Raw genomic sequence first — 22,860 nt, forward strand, 5'->3', positions numbered from 1 at the left:
CCCAGGTGGATCTCGAACCCGCGGGCTCAGGCAATCCACTCACCTCAGCCTCCCAAAGTGTGGGATTATAGGCTAAGCCACTGAGCCCGGCTTAATTTTTTTTTTTAGTTATTCATTCATTTATTATTATTTGCATTGGGGTCTCATTTTGTCACCCAAGCTGGAATGCAGTGGGCACGATCACAGTTCACCATAGCCTCAACCTCCTGGGCTCTGACGATCCTTCTAGCTCAGCTTCCCAAGTAGATGTGACTACAGGTGTGCGCCACCACACCTAGCTAATTTTTAAATTTTTTGTAGCAACGAGGTCTCACTATGTGGCCTAGGCTGGTCTCAAACTCCTGGGCTTAAGCAGTCTTCCCGCCTCAGCCTACCAAAGTGCTGGGATTATAGGCACGAGCCATTCCGCCTGGTTTTTTTATTTTTCTTAGAGATGGGATCTCACTATGTTGCCTAGTCTGGTCTCAAACTCCACGGCTCAAGCAATCCTCCCACCTTGGCCTCTCAAAGGGCTCAGGTTACAGGCATGAGGCACCGCACCCAGTCTTCAATTACGTATAATTTTTATTTACATTTAAATAACCACATATGGCAGTGGTACTGTAGTGGACAGTGCCACTCCAGACTGTGAACAGTGGTACCAGCAGGAAGTGGGAGATGTGGGGAGGAAGTTCTCTTTCATGTTTTTACCTCAGCAACTTCTGAAATTCTTTGAATATTTGTTTTATTTTCTCAATGATGTATTTTTTGGACAAGTGCCTTTGCTACTTTTGTAAGTAGTATTTTATATACATCAAGTCTGGAAGTTCATTACCTCTAGAAAACAAAGTTTCCTGCTGTTACATAGAACTCGACCCCCCAAAATTTTTTTTTGAGTTGGAGTCTCACTCTGTCACCCAAGCTGGAGTGCAGTGGCACACTCACCGCCACTGCAGCCTCGACCTTCTGGGTTCAGGTAATCCTTCCCTTTTTATGTCAACTTTTTACTGAGCCATAATGTACAGACAAGGACAGGCATGAAGCTCAGCTGCATGAATTTTCCCACAGTAAACACCTAGGTGAGCATCAGCCAGATTGAGAACTAGAATGTGACCCGAGCCCAGAAGCCTCTCCTCACACCCCCACTCCCAAGGCACTCCCACTCCCTTCTGTCAACTTAGTTGTGGTCTGTCTTTGAACCTGATATAATGGAATCAACCAGTACAGACTCACCTGCACCTGACTTCTCTCAGCATTGGATGTTGCTGCATGTAGCAATGGCGCATTTATTCCCATGGCTGGATACAGTCTCCCTAAGTGACTAGACCACATGTCTCTTATTTGAGAGATACTGGGGTTGACTCTGAGGCCCTATCTCCTTGTCCTTCTTACCTCTTTTATAATTTTGTATTATAAAACAAGTATCATTGGCTGGGTGCAGTGGCTCATGCCTTAATCCCAGCACTTTGGGAGACGGAGGCGAGAGGATTGTCTGAGCCCACAGGTTCGAGGTTGCAGTGGCAGTGAGTGTGCCACTGCACTCTAGCCTGGGCAACAGAGTGAGACTCCAGTTCAAAAAAAAAAAGGAATAGGGCACCTGTGCCTGGGACACCTCACCTGGAAGTCTGAGCCAAGGTCTTTGGCCAGTAAAAGCTCCTTGGAGGGTCCCTGGGGGCCCAGCGGAGGAAGCGTGGAAAAGGGCCCCGACTCCCTGGCAGAGCCCCCGAGGCCCGTGCCTGCCTTCCGCGTGAAGGCATTGAGCTCCTGCTGCAGCACACTCAGCCGCACCAGGATGGCGTGGATGAGCTTGGCATCCCTGGGGCCCTCGCTGTTGTCCGGCGCCTCATGTAGCCGGAAGTCGGCACACTCATTGTCTAGACACAGCCGCAGGCCGGCTGAGAAGCCGTTGGCATCGGCCAACAGCACGTCGATGGCCTTGCTGACCAGGGCGGCCTGCTCCCGCAGCGCCGGCAGTGCCTCGGCCTCCCTGGCCCTGCAGAGCCGGGTGGCACGGGGCTCGTGCGCCTCGCCCAGCGGGGCAGGCACGCATTGGGCGGAGTCCCCGGCCTCGGCATCTGTCTCCAGCATGGGCCGTGTGCTCTGGCAGGAGGCCAGGTCGTAGCGCTGAAGGTTGGACAGCAGCACGCGGTTCTCGTACTGCAGCTTCTTGACCTTGCCGCTGAGCTCTCCGATCTGCAGCTTGGCGGCGGCCAGCTCCTCCTGGGACGGCTCGCTGAGCACCGAGCAGCTGTCCTCCGACAGCGCCACGTCCAGCTCGTGCTCTGAGCGGAACTTGGCCAGCTCAGCCAGCAGCAGCTTGTTCTGGTCCTCCAGCTCGGCAGAGGAGCGCCGCAGCAGCTCTGCCTCCTCCTCTACGAACTGCAGGTGTCGCCGCAGCTCAGCCAGGCTCTCCCCACACTCGCCGCCCAGCGCCGAGAAGGCCAGGCGTGCCTCGGGCCCCTCGCCGCTGCCGTGGTCCTTCATGTCGTCCATCTCGGCCCGCAAGCCCCGGTTCTCCACCTCCAGCTCCACGATGCGGCGGCTCAGCAGGTTGGCCTCCTCCTCCACCAGCTTCAGGTGCACCTTGAGCTCGGTCTCCCGCGAATGCGGAGCATCTGCCAGTTCCTCGGCGGACAGCGCACCGTCCAGGTCCCCGTAGAGTGAGCGGTACTTGAGCAGCTCCTCCTTCATGCTGTCGTTCTCCTTGGCCAGCTTGGTGAGCTTCTTGCACATGAGGGCCGACTCCTCCTTTGCGAAGTGCAGCTGGCACTTCAGGTCTGCGCTGTCCTCCTGGGGCCGGACGACACGACACGGGGAAGGTTAGGGCCAGCCATAGCATTCTAGGGTAGCACTCACAATGCTGGGGACACGGGAATAATCAGACACAGCCCAACCCTCACAGAGCTGGGGTCCAGGGGGAAGCAGGAGGGTTATTCGCAGCAAAGATGGGACACCACACAGCCCAGGCCCTAGAGCAGGTGACAGTCTCAGGGACAGGTGCTACTGCTACTACCATCCCAACTACAGCTCCCTTATCTGTAAAATGAGGCAATAACTGTCCCTCCCTCTCCCAGAGCCATGGAGAGGTTTAAAGGAGACACCATACGAAAAGGGGCTGGTACGCTGCAATCCAGTACCGGAGCTGGCCAGTGGTGCCCATAGTACTCCATCTAATTCTTACAACAAATCCACAAGGCAGGAACAGACCAGCAGACGGAGGCCAGAAGGTTGAAGTGACTTGCCTCAATCATACGGCAGTCAAGTGGCAGAGCCAAGATTCAGACCTGGGTCACTGAAGAGACCTCTGGATTTGATCTTGCTGTCTGTTAAACCAACTTGCTGTTCCTGGGGACGTCTGAGCGTCTAAGAACCACTCAGGGTATGGTTTGGGAAGTAGAGTGGGCTTGCAGTCAGGCTCAGGCCTTCAAACTAAAACCTGAGATGGGGTTTGGGGGAATAGACTGCCAGGAAGTACCTGCATCGAAGGTTTCTTGTCTGTCTTCCCCAGTGAGCGGGTCCCTCTTTTCTTCAAGGAATGCTGCAAGGAAATAGCAAAGTCACAGCTGAACGCTCACAAGAGTGAAGCACATTCAAAGGGCAACCGCGGTGCCCAGGGCTCCACTGAAGGCCCCACGGCCCTCCTTGGCCAGCCATGCCACAGACTTGGCCAGCACGCACCGGTGAGCCGGTGGGCCCCGGAGACCACGCAGGAGGCTGCAGAGGGGAGACAAGCCGGAGCACTGGTGATAGCTCTGCACACGCCACCCAGGGGTCCACCCCACACTGTGATGAAGGCGGCCTGGGCCAAGAGCTGGAGAGCTAGCTCTCTGTCCTTGCTTACCTTTCCTTTGTTCATCTAAGATTTCCTGAGCACCCACCACGTGCCAGGCCGTCAGGTACAGAGAACACAGTCATGACACAGGGCAAAGTACCCAAGGAGGATGTTGTGCTCAGTGCAGATCCTCTCCAGAACAGAGACACGCATTCCCCTGGCGAAGGCCTCAGAGCGGAACACCCTTCGGTGACAGCCACTGGCTGAGGGCAGCAGCCTTGTCAGTCAGGTGCTCCTCCTGGATAAAGCCCACATCCAAGACTGGTCCAGCCTGCCTGGTTCAACTCTAAAGGGCCATTCTTGCTCCAGAATTCCCTATGGGGTCAGTTGAGGCCACTGGTATGACTCAGCTTCCACCTCTGCCTCACCCCCAGGGTGTAATTTCCAGGGGACGCATCACAAACCTCGGCACGCAAATCTCCACCTCAGAGGGAATCCTGTCCTCATGAAACTGACATTTGACTAATGGGAACTTCAGTTCAGCATTAATAAGCAGAATGAAAGTGGGTGCAACGAGTCATAATTATACAGGTGGCCAGAAATGATCATCAGAGACTGGTGGCAAATAGCAATTCACAAATCCCGAAGCAACGGGGGAGAAATTGATATACTTAATGACACAAGTAAACTCCACATGGGAAAAACAAAACACCCAAAGAAAAGTAAAAAATATAAATGACAAACTGGGAAAAAACATTTGCACAAAGAGTTAACACCTTAGATATGTAAAGAGCTTTAGAAACAAAGACTAAAAAGGCCAACAAACCTATATGAAAATAGGCTAGAGATATGAAAAGCAGTTCACAGGAAAAAAAAGAAAACTGAATCCTATGCTTGGCCCCACTCAGGACTACACGGAGATACCATTTCTCTCAGATTGGCAAAAATTCAAATAACTGACAACATATACTACTGGGGAAGCTACAGAAAACAAGAACGTTTATAAATTGTTGGCAAGAATGCAAAATGGCACAAGCTCTACGGAGGGGAATTTGAGGAAATGTCATACAACAATTATAACTGAGGTTCCTAGCTGTTTACAAAAGTCACTGAATTAGATGCATGACTCCGCTGAACACTTCCTCCCAAGGGAGGGGCGATTTATGTTTATGCATGAAACCATGCTTAGGATGCTTTCCACTTTGCAAGCTGGACTGGTATATTTTTGAAAACGGTCCTGGGTGATTTGGATGCATGCTCATCCCTGAAGGTGAGAGCCTTGGATCTAATCCAAGCCCCATTTTACTGAAACCAAGAAGGTCCCAAGCAAACCCATAGCTGACCTGTGACCTTTTTTTCATTTGTGTTTGAGTTGGAGTCTTATTCTTCCACCCAGGCTGGAGTGCAGTAGCACACTCACCGCCTCCCCAGCATTGACCTGCTGGGCTCCGGTGATCCTTCCGCCTCACCTTTCCATTTTTTTTTTTAAAGTCAAGGTCTCACTCTGTCACCCAGGCTGGAGTTCAGTGACGCAATCCTGGCTCACTGCAGCCTCAACTTCCTGGGCTCAGGTGATCCTTCTGCCTTAGTTTCCCAAGTAGCTGGGACTACAGGCGTGTGCCACCACCACTCCTGGCTAATTTTTTAAAAAATTTTTTGTGGACACAAGATCTCACTATGTTGCCCAGGCTGGTCTCAAACTCTTAAGCTCAAACAATCCTCCTACCTAGGTCTCCCAAAGTGCTGGGATTATAGGCAGGAGCCACTGCTTTTGGTCAGCTTTTCCAAAGACCCCGTAGGAGAGCAGGTGCTTTCTTTTATGAGAGCCACAGCAGAGCTAGCACTGTGGTTCCCAACCTGGGTGCACATCAGAATCACCTGGGGGAAATTTTTAAAAATACTGATGGTCTGGCATAGGTCGCAGACATCAGTATTTTTAAACAGCTTCCCAGGTGACACAGCACAGTCGGATCCACAGTGCCAGGAAAAGGTGCTCCAAAAGGGCTCCGAAATACAGAATTATCTTATAAACCCCAATAATTCTAAAGAGACCTTTTGAAATGCAAATACAGCAGGAAGGTAGAGGCTGATATTTCACACTGGGGTATAAGGAGACAGGAGCCAGTGTTTCAGAAGAGCTGACCTGGGAACTTAGTTGCAACGGGAAGAGGAGGGAATGCTGGTGAGGGTCCCAAAACTCGTTCTTCCACAAGAGCCAGGAGGCAGCAGACAAGCACAGGTAGGACCCTGGATGAGGTGCACAGAGGTAGAGGCCCCAAATTCAGGCCTACCTAGCACAAACTGAGTGGGAAGGGCTGTGGTCTCAACTGGGAGTTGCCCCGGGGACCTGGAAACTGAGTTTAAGGTCCTAGGTGAACCCCTTCCTCTCCCTGAAACTCCATTTTCTGATCTATAAGACTGGGCCATGGTTTAGGTGACCACACCTCTTCAAGCTCTGCAGATTCCCTAGAGGAAGGAAGTGAAAGGAGCCAGGGAGCCTCCAAAGGCAATTTAGGGGTCCCAAGGAATGAGGTGGCATAAAGTCATTCAGAAGGATTGAAGGATAATGAGATTCACTACATGGTCAAGTCTCTCAGACACCCTGTTAAGGGTGAGTAACCTGCAAAACAAAACTACAACCCAAATATGTCTACCAACTGAAGAATGGAGAAGGAAAATGTATCCATCCACACAATGAAAGAAATTAGATCCTGGCTGGGTATGGTGGCTCGTGCCTATAATCCCAGTCAGCACTTTGGGAGGCTAAGTCAGTCGTATTGCTTGAGCCCAGGAGTTCAAGAGCAACCTGGGCAACATGGTCTCTATTTAAAAAAAAAAAAAGCCGGGCTCAGTGGCTCAGCCTGTAATCCCGCGCCTTTTGGAGGCTGAGGTGAGTGGATTGCCTGAGCCTGCGGGTTCGAGACCCACCTGGGCAACTTGGCAAGATCTCATCTCTACAATAAATCAAAAATTAGCCGGGCGTGGTAGCGCACACCTGTAGTTCCAGTTACTCGGAAGGCTGAGGCGGAAGGATCGCCGGAGCCCAGCAGGTCGAGGCTGCGGTGGCCAGGAGCGGCCACTGCACTCCAGTCTGGGCGACAGAGTGAGACTCCACCTCAAAAAAAAAAAAGTAAAGTCCTAACACAAACTACAACATGGATGTACCAGTAGAATACCATGCTAGGTGAAGTAAACCAGTCACAAAAGGTTATATGATTCCATTTACATGAAACGTCCAAAATAAGCAAATCCACAAAGGCAGAAAATAGTACTGGCTGCCAAGAGCTGAGGGAGGGTGGATGGGAAGTGACTACTGGTGGGTTTCTCTCAGGGGAGACAAAAATATTCTGGTTTTAGGGAGTGGTGATGGTGGCACAATTCCACGAATACACTAAAAATCAGTGAACTGGTCAGGCACAATGGCTCACACCTGTAACCCCAGCACTTTGGGAGGCTGAGGCAGGAGGACTGCTTGAGCCCAGGAGTTCAAGACCAGCCTGGGCAACATAGTGAGACCTCATCTCTACAAAAAAAAATTTAAAAATTAGCCAGGAGTGGTGATGCACGCCTGTACTTGGAGTCTAAGGAGGGTGGATCCCTTCAGCCCAGGAGTTCAAGGCTACAGTAAGCTGTGTGATCATGCCACCAGGCTCCAGTCTGGGCAACAGAGTGAGATTCCAACTCAAAAAAAAATTTTTTTTGAGCCAGGCTCTGTAGCTCAGCCTGTAATCCCGTGCCTTTGGGAGGCTGAGGTGAGTAGATTGCCTGAGCCTGCGGGTTCGAGACCTGCCTGGGCAACTTGGCAAGACCTCATCTCTACAATAAATCAAAAATTAGCCGGGTGTAGCAACGCGTGCCTGTAGTTCCAGCTACTTGGAAGGCTGAGGCGGAAGGATTGCCGGAGCCCAGCAGGTTGAGGCTGCGGTGGCCGGGAGCAGCCACTACATTCCAGTCTGGGCGACAGAGTGAGACTCCAACTCAAAAAAAAAAAAAGATTTTTTTTTAAACCAATGAACTATATGAGTTACAAGGGTAAACTTCATGATATGTGAATTATGTCTCAAAACATTTTTTACTGAAAAAGACAAAACCCACAGCATGTTATCATGGTTATAAAAATATGAAGTGTGTGTTTATGGGTGTTTGTGTATGTATGGGGGGAGATCTGAGACTTTACAGAGGCTGTTAACAGTAAGAATATAGGGGACTTGTACCCTGGACTCTCCGCCTCACCTTTTCTGAAGGGTGGGGGATAGAGAATATGGTCTTCCAGATTTTTTCCTTTAAAATTTTTTAAAACTACACAATTTTTTTTTTTTTGAGTTGGAGTAATCTTACTCTATCGCCTAGGCTGGAGTGCTGTGGCATGCATGCTCACAGCCACTGCATCCTGGACCTGCTATGCTCAGGTGATCCTTCCACCTCAGTCTTCCAAGTAGCTGGAACCACAGGTGTGAGCCACCATGCCCGGATAAGTTTTTTAAATTTATTGTAATCCACTCACCTCAGTCTCCCAAAGGCGTGGGATTACAGGCTGAGCCACCGAGACCTCATCTCTACAATAAATCAAAAAATCAGCCGGGCGTGGTAGTGCATGCCTGTAATTCCAGCTACTCAGAAGGCTGAGGTGGAAGGATCGCCGGAGCCTAGCAGGCGAGGCTGCAGTGGCCGGGAGCGGCCACTGCACTCCAGTCTGGGTGACAGTGAGACTCCAACTTAAAAAAAAATAAAATAAAATATTGTAGAGGTGAAGTCTCATCAAGTTGCCCGGGCTGGTCTCGAACCTGTGGGCTCAGGCAATCCTCTCACTTCTACTTCTCATAGTACTAGAATTACAGGCATGAGTCACAGTGCATGGCAAAACTACACAATATATACATTTTTTTATTCAGCATATAAAAATACATTTTTGCTGGGCGCAGTGGCTCATGCTTGTAATCCCAGCACTTTGGGAGGCCAAGGCGAGAGGACTGCCTGAGTTCAGGGGTTCGAGACCAGCCTGGGCAACAAGGCAATACCTCGTTTCTACAATGAATCAAAAAATTAGCCAGGCATGGTGGTGCATGCCTGTGGTTCCAGCTATTGAGAAGGCTGAGACAGAAGGATCGCCTGAGCCCAGCAGGTCGAGGCTGCAGTGGCCGTGAGTGTGCCACTGCACTCCACCCTGGGTGACAGAGTGAGACTCTGACTCAACAAAACAAAACAAAACACATTCTCATTGTAAAAAATGTACCCAGAGCAGATAACATCAAAGGCCCCTCCCCTGCTGGGGCTCCTTCTGGACCTCTGTCTCTGTGTCCAAAATACTGAAATATGATGAGCTGTTTTAGTCTTCTTTCCTTCCTATGTTTATTTGCTTCTGTGATCTTTGATTTTTATAACAAGCACCTTAGACAGAAGAAAACCCCCAAACATAGATCATTTTAAAAAAACAGTTTATGTTCATGCTTTATTATTATGTATGTTACAAAAACAGTGTGTACAATATGATCCCATATTTCTTTTTTCAGAAAAACACACAGAGAAAGTATATTATATGAACACACAGGAAGGCCTGGGAGACACAAAGCAAACTGCAGACTCTGGCTCAGGCTGAGGAGTAGGGTGGTCAGGGTTGGGGAAGACCTTCTTTTATCTCACGTATAGTTTCATGACTTCTGTTATTTCTGAACAGATGACACAGCCTCATGGCTCAACATTAAGGAACACAAGGCCAGTCACCCGTCCTCCTGCCCCGGGCAGCAACGGGTGCCCGCAGCCTTTCCTGGAGGAATGCTAGGCACGCATTCCTGGCTTTTGTAACCAGCCTTTTGCTTCACTGCTTTTATATTACCTTTTTTTTTTTTTTTTTGAGTTGGAGTCTCACTCTGTTGCCCAGGCTAGAGTGCCGTGGCACACTCACGGTCACTCCAGCATCGACCTGCTAGGTTCCGACGATCCTTCTGCCTCAGTCTTCCAAGTAGCCAGAAATACAGGCATGCACTACCATGTCTTGTTAATTTTTGATTTATTATAGAGACGAGGTCTTGCTAAGTTGCCCGGGCTGGTCTCAGGCAATCCACTTGCCTCAGCTTCCCAAAGTGCTGGGATTACAGGCAGAGCCACCGAGCCTGGCCCATATTACTTTTTTAGATAAAAAATACATATTCATATAGACATTTAAATATGCATATATGTACACACAGAAAAACTTACTGGGAGTGTATGTACTCTCCACCCAAATAGTCATTCCCTTTGAATAACGGATTCCAGGTGAGTTTTTTTATTAATGGCTTATTTGAATTTTCTAATCTTTCTCTGCTAAGCGTGTAATACTGCCTGATGGGGGAAGGGAAAAGTCATCAAACATGTTTTTAAAATGTACATACCAGCCAGGCAGACGGTATCTCACGCCTGTAAATCCCAGCAGTTTGGGAGGCAGAGGCTAGAGGACTGTCTGAGCCCACAGTTCGAGACCCACCTGGGCAACTAGGCGAGCCCTCATCTCTACAATAAATCAAAAAGTTAGCCGGGTGTGGTGGTGCACGCCTATAGTTCCAGCCACTTGGAAGGCTGAGGCGGAAGGATTGCCAGAGCCCAAAAGGTCGAGGCTACAGTGGCCATGAGCGTGCCATTGCACTCCAGCCTGGGTGACAGAGACTCCAACTAAAAATAAATAAATAAATAAAATGTACATACCACCGAAGAGAAGAAAAAAGAAAGTGTGCTTTCTCCAAGAAGTCACCAGACACCTTTCCAACAGACAGAGAAAAGGCAAGAGGAGATGAGTGGCTTGAACCTCTCCAGAAAAGAGGGTGACATGCAGAAGAGAGGGCTCCAGCCTTTATAGTAGGACCTCTTCTAAGCCACTTGGCTCCCATACTACCTGGTCACTCCGAAAGGAAAACAAGGGAGCAGCTGGCCAGGCTGCTATGGTGCTGCCCCTTGAGGGAGCCAGGGTGTGCCAGCCTCTTTGTGCAGCCCCTAGGGCAGGAGCCAGTCCTTGCCTAAGAAGCAGATGTTCTGGCCCTGGGCCCTAGGAAGGTGGGACAGGGCAGGACAGTGCCTGGGTACCAGCAGGAATGTAGCCACAGGCCCAGGGAAGTGCAGGGCCCTGAGGGCACCCTGTGGCCTGGCCTACAGCAGGGGTTTTCCCACCCAGCAGCAACTCACAAGGCGCCCTGTGAGCAGCCAAGGTGGCCCTGAAAGCATCCTTGGTCTAGGGCTTCTATTAGAAGCCTGAGCCCCATCCTTCCGGGGTTCCTTCCCAAAGCCCCCTCCAGCCCAGCAGACAGCTGCCTGAGCACAGCTCTGCTGAGGCCTCTGCCCCAACACCTTCCGTGCCTCCCTGCTGCCAAGAAACAAAGGCCAGCCTTGTGAGGAGCAAACAAACCTTCAGCCAAAACAGCCGGGCAGATTTGCACCAAATACGGAGGGGGCATTTGGAAGGGTCTCACTGAAAACACAGACTGTGCTTCGTATACAAAGCTGACTCCAGAAGGAACCAGGGTGGGTGCTCCTCAGAGACGGAGGCCTTCTTTCTCCAGAGTGGCTGAGACAGTCAGGGAGGCCGTGTGGCTTCTGGGTAGGGCAGGAAAGGAAGAATGGTTTAGACATTAGCCCCAAATCAAATGTCACAGGGATAGACGGCACCAGCTGTGGGTGATAGCTTGAAATGTAGCTGCTCCTTCGACGAAACACCAGCAGCTCTGTGCAGAGAGCTCCACGCAAGGCAAAGGCTTCCCAGCCCCGGCCATCCCAGTGGTCATGATGGCAACAATAATAAGTACTTAGCAAGCCTTGATTCTATGCTAAGCACTTCATCTGCTTGTCTTGTTTAATTTTCACAAACACCTCTGAGAAGTAGGGACTAATATTCCAATTTTATAAACAAACTGAGCACTGGAGCAGTTACACAATTTGCCAAAGATTATAGTCATTTGCAAATAAGTGGCAAAGCCAGGACAACGGCAGAACCAGGATTAGAACTCAAGCAGTCCTACCCCATCAGGTAGAGAGTCCACAGGAGGGCAGTGCATGCTGGAGGGTGCACGCTCCTCCAAAGCTCAGAAAACCCAACCAAGTCCCAGGAAAGCCCTTAGATGGGCAAGGAGGGGAGGCACCGCTGCAAGAGTCAGTGTGAGTTTAGAGGACGCATAGCCTGGGTTTGTGTCCCACCTTTGTCTTTTCCGAATCCCATCTGCGTATAGCAGTATTATTCCTTATTACATACCCAAGAGAACTGAGAACACGTAACCACAAAAACTTGCATGTAAATGTTTGCAGCAGCAGTATCCACAGTAGCCAAAAGGTGGAAACAGCCCAATGTCCACCAGCTGATGAATGGACAAATATGATGTGGCAGACATCCATACAAGAGATCATTACTCAGCCATAAAAAGGAATGACATCCTGTCTGATACATTCTTCAACATGGATGGATAAGCCTTGAAAACCCTTATGCTAGGCTGGGCTCAGTGGTTCAGCCTGTAATCCTAGCACTTTGGGAGGCAGAGGCGAGTGGATTGCCCGAGCCCACGGGTTTGAGACCCACCCGGGCAACTTGGCAAGACATCATCTCTACAATGAAAAATCAAAAAGTAGCCGGGCATGGTAGCGCACACCTGTAGTTCCGGCTACTTGGAAGGTGGAAGGATCACCGGAGCCCAGCAGGTTGAGGCTTTGGAGGCCATGAGAGTGCCACTGCACTCCAGCCTGGGTAACAGAATGAGACTCCAACTCAAAAAAAAAAAAAGAAAGAAAGAAAACCCTTATGCTAAATAAAATAGTCACCCCTGATTACATATTGCATGATTCCATTTGCATGAAATGCCCAGAACAAGCAAATCCACAGAGACAGACAGCAGATTAGTGGTTGCCAGGGACTGAGGGGAAGGGGGTGTGGAGCAATTGCCAACAGGTATGGGGTTACCTCCTGGGGCAATAAAAATATTCTGGAATTAGATAATGGTGATGGTCACACGATATCATGAATATACTGAAAAATCACTGAATTACACACTTTAAAATAGTGAATTGTATGGTGTGTGAATTAAATCGCAACTTTTAGAATTGCCAAGAAAAGAGTGGCACCTATGAAATGGACACAATGACACTATGTGCGCCTGGAGGCTGTTGGTAGGTTAAACAATATGACACTGTGTGTGCAATGCTCACGCGGGGCCTGGTACGGAGCACGTGCTCACACACAGCAGCTATGTTACAATAACGCTGCCACTGGCTTTCTGCCTAAAATAGGGCGTGGATGACACTGGACAAGAGGGTGGCTGGTGTGCGGCCTTGAGCTGCAACCCAGCTGGGCAGCAGTGCTCCGCAGCCCTCATTGAGAGCCTGCCTCCTCCCTACTCTCTAGCGAAGAACTGTCTCCATGGCAACCACATCAGCTCAGGCCAGGGGCTCCAGTCGGGTGACAGCATCGCCTGAGCAACCTGTCAGGATGGCAAAGGCAGATCTTGATGACAGGACTGCAGCTCAGGCAGCATTGCTAAGGGAACATCGTCTCCATAGAAACCAAGTCAGGAAAGAGGAGGGGGAGGGAAAGGATAAACAGCAAGTAAACACAGGCTCCTGCCAGGATCCAGAGACCACGGGCACATCAGGAGGGTGACCTGCCTCGCAATCCCATCTCCAAGGGGAAGTGAAACAGTGGTCCTTGAGCACCTACTCTGTGCAGGCACCACAAAGGGCTCTTTCTACACTTGACCGCTCCTGACATTTCACAAATAATGCCCAAATACATTCTTACTGTTTAAAAAAATCCCTAGCCAGCTCGGTGGCTCAGCCTATAATCCCGCGCCTTGGGAGGCTGAGGTGAGTGGATTGCCTGAGCCCGCGGGTTCGAGACCCGGCTGGGTAACTTGACGAGACCTCATCTCTACAATAAACCAAAAAAAAATTAGCTGGGCGTGGTAGCACGTGCCTGTAGTTCCAGCTACTTGGAAGACTGAGGCAGAAGGATCGCCGGAGCCTAGCAGGTAGAGGCTTTGGTGGCCGGGAGCGGCCACTGCACTCCAGTCTGGGCGACAGAGTAAGACTCCAACTCAAAAAAAAAAAAAAAAAAAGCCCTAAGCACAGCACGAAGAAAATGAAAAGCAAATGTCACTGCCTAGCCCACTCCCACCGTCTCTAACTTCTCAGACCAGCAGGTTGTCCTGTAGTTTGCTACATGTTTGCACATGTGTGTACACGCTTCAAAGCAGCAGTGGCTTTGGCACTATATGTATAGTTCTGTAACTTTCTTTTCCTGCTTAATAATAGACTTGGAGGTCTTTCCATACCATATGTAAAGAATATATAATATACAATTTACCATTTTAACTATTTTTTGTTTTATTGTGGTAAAATATACATAATATAAAATCCACCATTTTTAGTGTTCAGCTCAATGACATCTGTACGTTCACAATGCTGTGCAACTATCACCACCACCATTACCTCCAGAACCTTGTCACCTTCCCAAACTGAGACCCTGTACCCACCAAACACCAACCCCTCAGTGTCCTCTCTGCAGCCCCTGGAAGCCACTATCCTGCTGTCTCTATGAATTGGACTGATCTGGATATTGCATATAAAAGGAATATACAATATTCATCCTTTCGTGCCTGGCTTATTTCAGTCAGCACAATGTTTTCAAGGCTCATCAGCGCTGCAGCGTATGTTGGTATTTCTTTCCTTCTTAAGGCTGAATAATATATTTCATCATACGTATCCTCGTTCACTGATAAACATTTGGGCCACTTCCACCTTTTGGCTATTGCAAATAATGCTGCTAGGGACATGGGTGTGCACAAATGTCTCTGAGTCTGCTTTCAATTCCCTGAAGTGGAATTGCTGGAACATACTGTAATTCTATGATTACTTTTCTGAGGAACTGCCATGCTATCTTATTCTTTTTAACTTCTTCAGAGTACTTTATGGTTCCACAATCTTTTTTTTTTTTCATTTATTGTAGTAGAGATGAGGTCTCGCCAAGTTGCCCGGACTGGTCTCGAACCTGTGGGTTCAGGCAATCCTCTTACCTTGACCCCTCAAAGTGCTGGGATTATAGGTGTGAGCCACTGCGCCCGGCCACGTTCCACAATCTCAATGATCCTACACAACTTCATAGGATGGGTACAGTTATCCTGCTATCAAGATAAAGAAACTGAGACTTAGAAGAAGGAAGTGGCTTCAGGGTTTTGGTAAGGAAGCACATTTCTGCTAAGGAAAGACTGGGTGAACTCAAGTAGGATTTTCCTCTCTGGGCCTCAGTTTCTTCACTTGTGCAGTGGGAACAGGTTAATCTCCAGGATGGTTTCTGAAATCGTCTCCCCTTTTCACTGTCAGGGGTGGTGGCAGCAATAGTGTGGTGAGAGGACAGTGTCCTGAACTGTCGGCCAGGCCATGGTAGGTGGGAGGATGCACGAGGGAAGGGTCCTGCCAGCCAGCCTGGTGCAGGGAGCAAGGCTCCGCAACTGCCCTCAGCAGCAAATACCCCCTCTCCACACGGAGAAGGCGCTGGTACAGTCAGCACACTAAGCAGGAAGGATGGCTGAAAGACAGCTCAGGCCTTGGGCTGCGGCTTCTCAGTCAGGGAATGCTGGTGTGCCCACCTCCTGGGGAAGCAGGCAGGCAGCCTGCAGCAAGAAGTGTGCCCTAGAAGAATGTGTGATCACAGGATGGCTCACAGGATGGCTCACAAGAGCTGAGGTCCAGCTATCTCAGGAGCCAGAAGCTGACCCTGGCCTGGAACACAGAACCCTAGAGTAAGGAGGACTCCAGCCTTAAGGGTCTCCTAGGTTTCCCAATGGCATTGTGCAGATCCCCTATCTCTTTCAAGGGTTGTCTGCTTATCTATAAAATGGGTGTGATCAAGCTGGGCGTGGTGGCTCATGCCTACAATCCCAGCTACTTTTGGGAGGCTGAGGTGGGAGAGTTGCTTGAGTTCAAGAGTCAGAGACCATACTGGGCAACACAGTAAGACCTCATCTAAAAAAAAAATGGTATGATCACAACCTCATTGGGCCTTCATAAAAATTTTTGAGGTGGGACTCGGTGGCTCAGCCTGTAATCCCAGCACTTTGGGAGACTGAGACAAGTGGATTGCCAGAGCCCACGGGTTCAAAACTAGCCTGGGCAACCTGGCAAGACCTCGTCTTTACAATAAATCAAAAATTAGCCAGGCATGGTAGTACATGCCTGTAGTTCTGGCTACTTGGAAGGCTGAGGGGGAAAGATCGCTGGAGCCCAGCAGGTCAACACTGGGGTGCCATGAGTGTGCCACTGCCCTCCAGCCTGGGCGACGGAGTGAGACTCCAACTCAAAAAAAAAAATTTTTTTTTTGACATAAACTATCAGGCATGGTGTGTAACACACTGCAGAAGGAGAAGAAAGTATGTCAAGAGGAGGAAAAATAAGCAAGAGCAAAGGCAAAGAGGATAGCGCCCAGGGATCACATTCAGGAAGCATCTGGTACCCAAGGGACATCAATCTGAGAGCCAGCCCCAGTACTGACTTCACACCAAGTAGCAACACCTGGCAGTCCCCAATGCACGTCCATACCAGTTATCCCAGTTAGCCCTCGCAGTGCCTCAGGACACTACTGCCCTATTTTCTTTTTTTTGAGTTGGAGTCCCACTCTGTCACCCAGGCTGGAATGCAGTGGCACGCTCACGGCCACTGCAGCCTCAACCTTTTGGACTCAGGCGATCCTTCCGCCTGAGCCTTCCAAGTAGCTGGAACTACAGGCATGCGCCACCACGCCTGGTTAATTTTCTTGATTTATTGTAGAGACGAAGTCTCGCCAAGTTGCCCAGGCAGGTCTCAAACCCTTGGGCTCAGACAACCCTCTCTCCTCTCTCCTCCGCCTCCCAAAGTGCTGGGATTACAGGTATGAGCCCGGCCTGTCCCATTTTATAGATAAGGAAACTGAGGCAGGAGGTCTGGGCCCCTGCTGGGCATTATTTTCCCAGCAACTGTGGTTCTTTGCTGAGCGACTCTCGGCCTTGTGAGCCCATGAGCTCCTAGGTGCAGGAACCTGCATTATTCCACTCACCATGCGGCCTCTGTATCCGGCACACAACGTACACAGCAGGTGCCAGAGGAATAAATGAGGGACAACCCAGGTGGTGAGGCACAGCCACCCACGTCCCACAGGCAGGCAGAGGCTTGGAGACACCGGCCAGGCTGAGTGTGCATGTGCCCGCAGCCCCAGGTTGCCGCCAGGACGCAGCTCACCTCCCTCGGCCGCTCCAGCTCTGCCTGCAGCACCTGCTTGGCCAGCTCGGCCTCGATGAGCTGCTGCCGAAGCGCCTCATTCTCCTCCTCCAGCCGCGCCCGCTTCTTCTCCACCACCTCGAGCTCCTTGTGCAGCCGCATGGAGATGTCCTTAGAGACCTGGGCAGGGCAGGGCAAAAAGGGCTGAGCAGGTTGAGGGTAGCAGCCCCCACCAGTCCCACGGCCCACCCCGCCTCTGCCGCAGAGCAGCCCTGGGGGAAGGCAGTCTTATCCTGTCACCCCCACTTGGCAGAGGAGCAAACTGAGCACAGAGAGGCCAGGAAACCCACCAAGGGACAAGCAGCCAGGGAGGAACAAAACCAAAGCCCCAGCCCAGGCAGCTCTGCTCCCGCATCTGCGGCACAGCACAGCCCAGAAGGCCGGGGAAGTCCTGCCTGCCCTAAGCAACGCCTTTGCATTTGCCAGGGCTTTTCACACTTCCAAACCTCTCCCAGTCGCCTTCCTGCCCAAGTCCTTGCGAGAGCCTAGGGGGGGTGCCAGCAGCTCATCCTCGACGGAGTGACTGGGGGTGGGGGTGGGGGGGACCCACAGCAAGTCAGGCATCCCAGAACCACCAAGCCCCAGCTCTGCCGGTGAACAGGGTGTGATCCTGGGTGTGATTCTACGCCTCAGTCTCCTCAACTATAAAATGGGTACAGTAACAACAGGACCCACCTTGTGGACCCAACAGGAAGACTGAATCTGCTACTGCACACAATGAGCAACAAGTGAGTGGCGACTGCTGCTCTGAAGAGCCAAAGCCCAGAGAAGGGCGTGGCTGGCCAGAGATCACCATGCGATCCTGAGACCTATTTCCAGTCATCTGGGATGCAGAACATGCCCGAAATGACAAAGGCTGGGCAGGTATCCAAGTCATCCCGAGAGAAAGACACTAAATGAGCCGCAGTCTCTAGCCCCGTTCCAGGACTCTGCAGCGACAGCACCAGTTCCTGGAAGACGCGCTGGCCTGCGCTGCCGGCTGGGTGAGGGAAGCCAGGAGGGGGCGGTGGGGATGCGGGCACTGAGCTCCTAGGCACTTAGTGTGTGCAGCCTGGTGCTGCTGCTGGGACACATAGACAGGAATGAGCCCAGACCTGGTCTGAGACCTTGATCTCTATAACCCACCACTCCTGCCCCCAGTGACCCAGCAGGATGGCTGGCTGGCTGAACGAATGAATGAAGTGTTGGTCGGAGGGCCGTGCACTAAGAGCTGGGAGGCTGCACAGACTCCACCCTTGAGTGGGCTGGGCACTACTGTTGGGTGGTACTCACTGGGTGCCAACCTCCCTCAGCTTCCCCCTAGTCCTGCTCCCATGTTCCTGACAAGGAAACTGGAGCTCAGGGCAGAAGTGACTTGCTCAGGGTCACACAGAGCCAGTGAGGGCTGGGCTGGAAGCCCCAGGGGTTGGCTAAGGGGACAGGAGTGCCAGGGCTTTGCCAGCAGGAGTTCTGTGTGGGGCAGACAGCACAGCACTGGTGCCTGCTGGTCCCGGAAATGGCCACGGCGCCTCCTCCCTGCCGGAAGGGAGAAGGGCCCTCCCTGGCTGTGTCCTCTGCCTGGGCTCAAGCCCAGCTCGGCACAGACCCCTGGCAGTGTGCAAGACAGGCCAGGAAAAACAACCACTAGAAAGGAAAACTGGGTGTGGCCTCCCCCTCCCGCGCTGCCCGCTGCCCCTCTCTGTCCCTGAAGATCTCCGATGGCAGCCAGAAGCTGCCCATAGGCCCCTCACAGCCTCCCTAGACCCCAGACTCTCCTCATCCACAAAGTAGGCAAGCAATATAGAGGAGAAATTGAGACTACAGTCTGGTCCTGGCACTTACTGCTCCATGACCCGAGACAAGGTATTTAACTGTTGAAGTCAGTGTGGGCAACAGTAAAGAGGGCTGCTGAGAAATAAAGGACGCAGATCTTGGGCTGCTGGTGGGAACACAACAGTTGCTTACAACAATCCAACAGGCCAGGCTCAGTGGCTCAAGCCTGTAATCCCAGCACTTTGGGGGGCCGAAGCGAGAGGATTGCCTGAGCTCAGAGGTTCGAGATCAGCCTGAGCAACTTGGTGAGACCTCGTCTCTACAATAAATCAAAACATGAGCTGGGCGTGTGCCTGTAGTTCCAACTACAGCCACTTGGAAGGCTGAGGCGGAAGGATCGCCTGAGCCCAGCAGGTCGAGGCTGTGGTGGCCGTGTGCACTCTAGCCTGGGTGACAGAGTGAGACTCCGACTCAAAAAAAAACCCCAATCCAACAATCTTTAATCACAAGGTGATTGCTCTACCTCTGGGCACTGATTTTGCCCATCTTGACCCAACCACAGAGCTTTTGCAGGGTGTGTTCAGCCTTTGGCTTCTGGCTGTGGTTCCCAGGGTGGGGTTTTAGGTCACCCAGTAAGCCTCAGTTCTGATCAAAACTTCATTCATTCATTCACTCATCCTGCTTAGGCACTGGGGGCAGGAGTGGTGAGTTATAGAGATCGAGGCCCCAGACCAGGCCTGGGCTCATTCGTATCTATGTGTCTTAGCTCTACACACTAAGTGCCTAATAAATGCTTGTTGGATGAACAAACAATTCCAAGGGTACAAGTGACAAGGGAAGAGTATGAACAAGTGAATGGCTGAATACATGTGGAGGGTTGTACCTGCCTGAGTAGGGCTGGGGGAGCTCTCCTCAAATGCCCATCCTGCCACTGTCCAGAGAGGGGGCTGTGTCCCTGCCTAGGGTAAGAAAACAGGCCACCGGGGGCCAGGGCTCCTCTTCCGAATGTGCTCCCATGTAGGTCAGTTCCTCCCCAGCTGGGGGTTGCCCCCCTTCACCATGGCCTCCACCGGGGCATCTACCTGGTCACCACCAAGAAGGCATGACCCAGTGGGTTTCTGGATCCTCCTGGATTCATGAGTGACTCTATGGACTTCATGTCCCTGTGAAGCCCTGGTTCCCTGTGCCCCAATCTCATGGAACTCCTTCCCCATTTGCCCCCCCAACCCCAACAGCTGCGAGGTCAAGAAACGCCAACCCCGGGCAGCTTGCAGCCTTCCAACACGGACAAAGAGCCCTTTACCTCAGACCCCCACAGTGCTCTGGGCCCCAAATGGAGACCAATGAGAGCAAAGAACATGCCAGACTAGGAGGCATGAGCCTTGTGGGCTGGGGACGCCCCCTGCCCTCTCTGAGCCTCAGGGGTCCTGGGTCCCTCAGCCCTCACGAGTGATTGACAGAATCAGTTAGCCTTCCCCCAGTGTCCACCCCATGTTTTTCACCCCTTGGGAAGCATTCTGATGACTACTCCCATTCTGGGGCTCTGAAAAGAAAGGCCACTTCCCAAGGTCACACAGCTAGAAAGATTTGAAATCCTGTAGGTCACCTCTAAAGTCTTGCTCTCGGATGGGTGCCCTCACTCACACCTATAATCCCAGCCCTTTGAGAGGCCAAGGCAGGAGGATCGCTTGAGCCGGGAGTTTGAAACCAGCCTGAGCAACATAGGGAGTCCCCGCCTCTACACAAAAATAAAAAACTAGTCTGGCATGGGGGCACACCTCTAGGCCCAGCTACTCGGGAGGTTGAGGTAGGAGGATTCCCTGAGTCCTGGAGTTCAAGGCTACAGTGAACTATGATCGTGCCACTACACTCCAGCCGTGGTAGACAGAGCAAGACCCTGTCTCTAAAAAATAAATAAATAAACAAAAGCATAATAAAATCTTACTCTCAACCTGATCCTGTTGTATAGGCTCGAAGCTTGAAGACACATTACATTAACGTCAACAATAGAAGATTAATAATAAGTCCTGACAGTGGGCTCACTGCATCAGGCGCCTGAAGGGCCCACGTGCCTATGTCATGGGTAGGGGACTGAGATACTAAGGGAGGCAAGGCAGCTGCAGCTTCAGGAAACCAGGGCAAATCCCCAAGGCACAAACAAATGCACTCAGCCATGAGGTCACCGTTTATAGCACTGGGGCTTGGCTCCAGCCAAGGACAGCCAGCAGCCTCTAGTCTCCCCGTGCACTGGGCCCCTCCACTCCGGGACCTCTGGGCCTGTCACTGACTCTCAGGGAGGGGGACAGGAACTCTCACTAAAGAGTTCAGAATGCTGCCCCTGGCCGCAGCATTCTGAGTCCGGTGTGGCTGAATCCTCCCATGAACCCCAGGACAGGGGGAATGTCACCTCTATTTTATTTTACTTTATTTTTAGAGATGGGGCCTTGTTCTGTCACCCAGGCTGGAGTGCAGTGGTGCAATTATAGCTCACCATAACCTTGAACTCCTGGGCTCAGGAGATCCTTCGATGTCAGCTTCCTGAGTATCTGGGACTACAGGTGTGCACCACTATGCCCAGTTAATTTTTATTTTTTATTTTTGTAGAAATGGGGTCTTGCTATGTTGCCCAGGCTGGTCTTGTTCTCCTGGGCTTAAGCAGTTTTCCCACCTCAGCCTCTGGAGTAGCTGGGATTACAGACTCAAGGCACTGTACCTCGCTCGTCCCCATTTTACAGATGAGGAAACCAAGGCTCAAAGGGAGGCAACCTGCACAGACCACTTAGGAACTAAAACCAAGGTTTAATTACTGAAGGTTTTCTCCAGCAACATCTGTATCTGAGGAAGGGAGCATGTTACTGGTGTGTCCTCAGCTTCCTACATGAGTCACCTCAGACAAGAATTTAATTATTTGAGTCAGGTTCTCACTCTGTCACCCAGGCTGGAGTCCAGTGGCAAAAACATGGCTCACTGCAGCTTCAACTTCCGGGGCTCAGGCAATCCTCCTGCCTCAGCCTCCTGAGTAGCTGGGACTATAGGTGCACGCCACCATGCCTGGCTAATTTTTTTGATTTTTTGGTAGAAATGAGGTCTCACTATGCTGCCCAGGCTGGTCTCAAACTCCTGGGCTCAAGTAATCCTCTTGCCTCGGCCTCCCCAAGTGCTGGGATTACAGGTGTGAGCCACCGTGCCCAGCCTCAGTAGGAATTCAGATCACAGATTCCCTGGACTGGACACTCCCTGTCAGAGTCCTGGGAATCTACATGGTAAACGAGCCCTCCAGATGATTCTTACCCACCTCAGAACACTGACATTCTGGCCTATCCTCACTCTGGCCACCAGTCCTTCTAGTACCTTTTAAGCTCTCCTGAGCAACCCACATCCAACAGGTGCTTATTTGCTAGACTTAGTGTGCAACTCCAACGATCTCATTTTATCCTCACAAAGTCTCTAGAGGGAGAGGCAAGATGAGTTTTATTTCCATTTCCAAATGGGGAAGCAGACTCTGAGCTGTGAAGGCACTTACTCAAGGCCCCAGAGTAAGCAAGTGGCAGAGCAGATCTCTGCCCCCTGCCCTTGTCCTCCTCATGCCGGGCAGTCTCCCCTGGGGTCCTGTGGGTTCTGATAACTGTGAGGACTGGCAGAGAGTGGGAGGGCCTGGGAGAGTGGGGGTGGGAGGTTGAGGCCTGAGGTTTTTCCCGACTCCCTCGCCAATAATCCACATGCCCAATAAAACCACTGGAGTTCAGAACCCTTAGGATTCAGAGGTCGAAGCCCATATTTAATAGAAGGGGAAACTAAGGCACCAAGAAGTAGTGGGGGCCTGTCAGGGCAGGGACCAAGGAATCTACAGAGAAGTCAGGAGAGTTCCCAAGGATACCCTCCCAGACAGCCCCCACCCCACCCGCGTGCATCAAGTCCTTCCAGCGAGGGCAAGAAGTCAGCATTCTGAGGACCAAAACTGTCCAGAGGCCTGGCACGCAGGGCACAGGGTGGTAGCCAGAGCGCCAGGACCCAGGATGAGCTCAGCACTGCAGCTGCGGGGCGGGGAGAGGGGGGAAGGAGGGAGGGGTAGGGTGGATTCTGACTGGCTAGTTCAAACCCCA

The 22,860-nt window shown here is 51.4% G+C and overlaps 1 protein-coding gene across 1 annotated transcript in view; it reads right to left on the minus strand.

Annotated features, from left to right (window-relative positions):
• SOGA1 (suppressor of glucose, autophagy associated 1) overlaps positions 1–22,860 on the minus strand; it is a 34,404-nt gene that overhangs the window by 9,365 nt on the left and 2,179 nt on the right. The window contains exons 2-4 of the mRNA XM_008049664.2: positions 16,967–17,125; positions 3,455–3,517; positions 1,597–2,769 (exon numbers count right to left, since the gene is read on the minus strand). Of these exons, the coding sequence (XP_008047855.2) occupies positions 1,597–2,769; positions 3,455–3,517; positions 16,967–17,125 (1,395 nt within the window). The remainder of the gene's footprint in view (positions 1–1,596; positions 2,770–3,454; positions 3,518–16,966; positions 17,126–22,860) is intronic.

Source organism: Carlito syrichta, unplaced genomic scaffold, assembly GCF_000164805.1.
Source record: "Carlito syrichta isolate Samal-C Ts95f unplaced genomic scaffold, Tarsius_syrichta-2.0.1 Scaffold135908, whole genome shotgun sequence".
Lineage (NCBI taxonomy): Eukaryota > Metazoa > Chordata > Mammalia > Primates > Tarsiidae > Carlito > Carlito syrichta.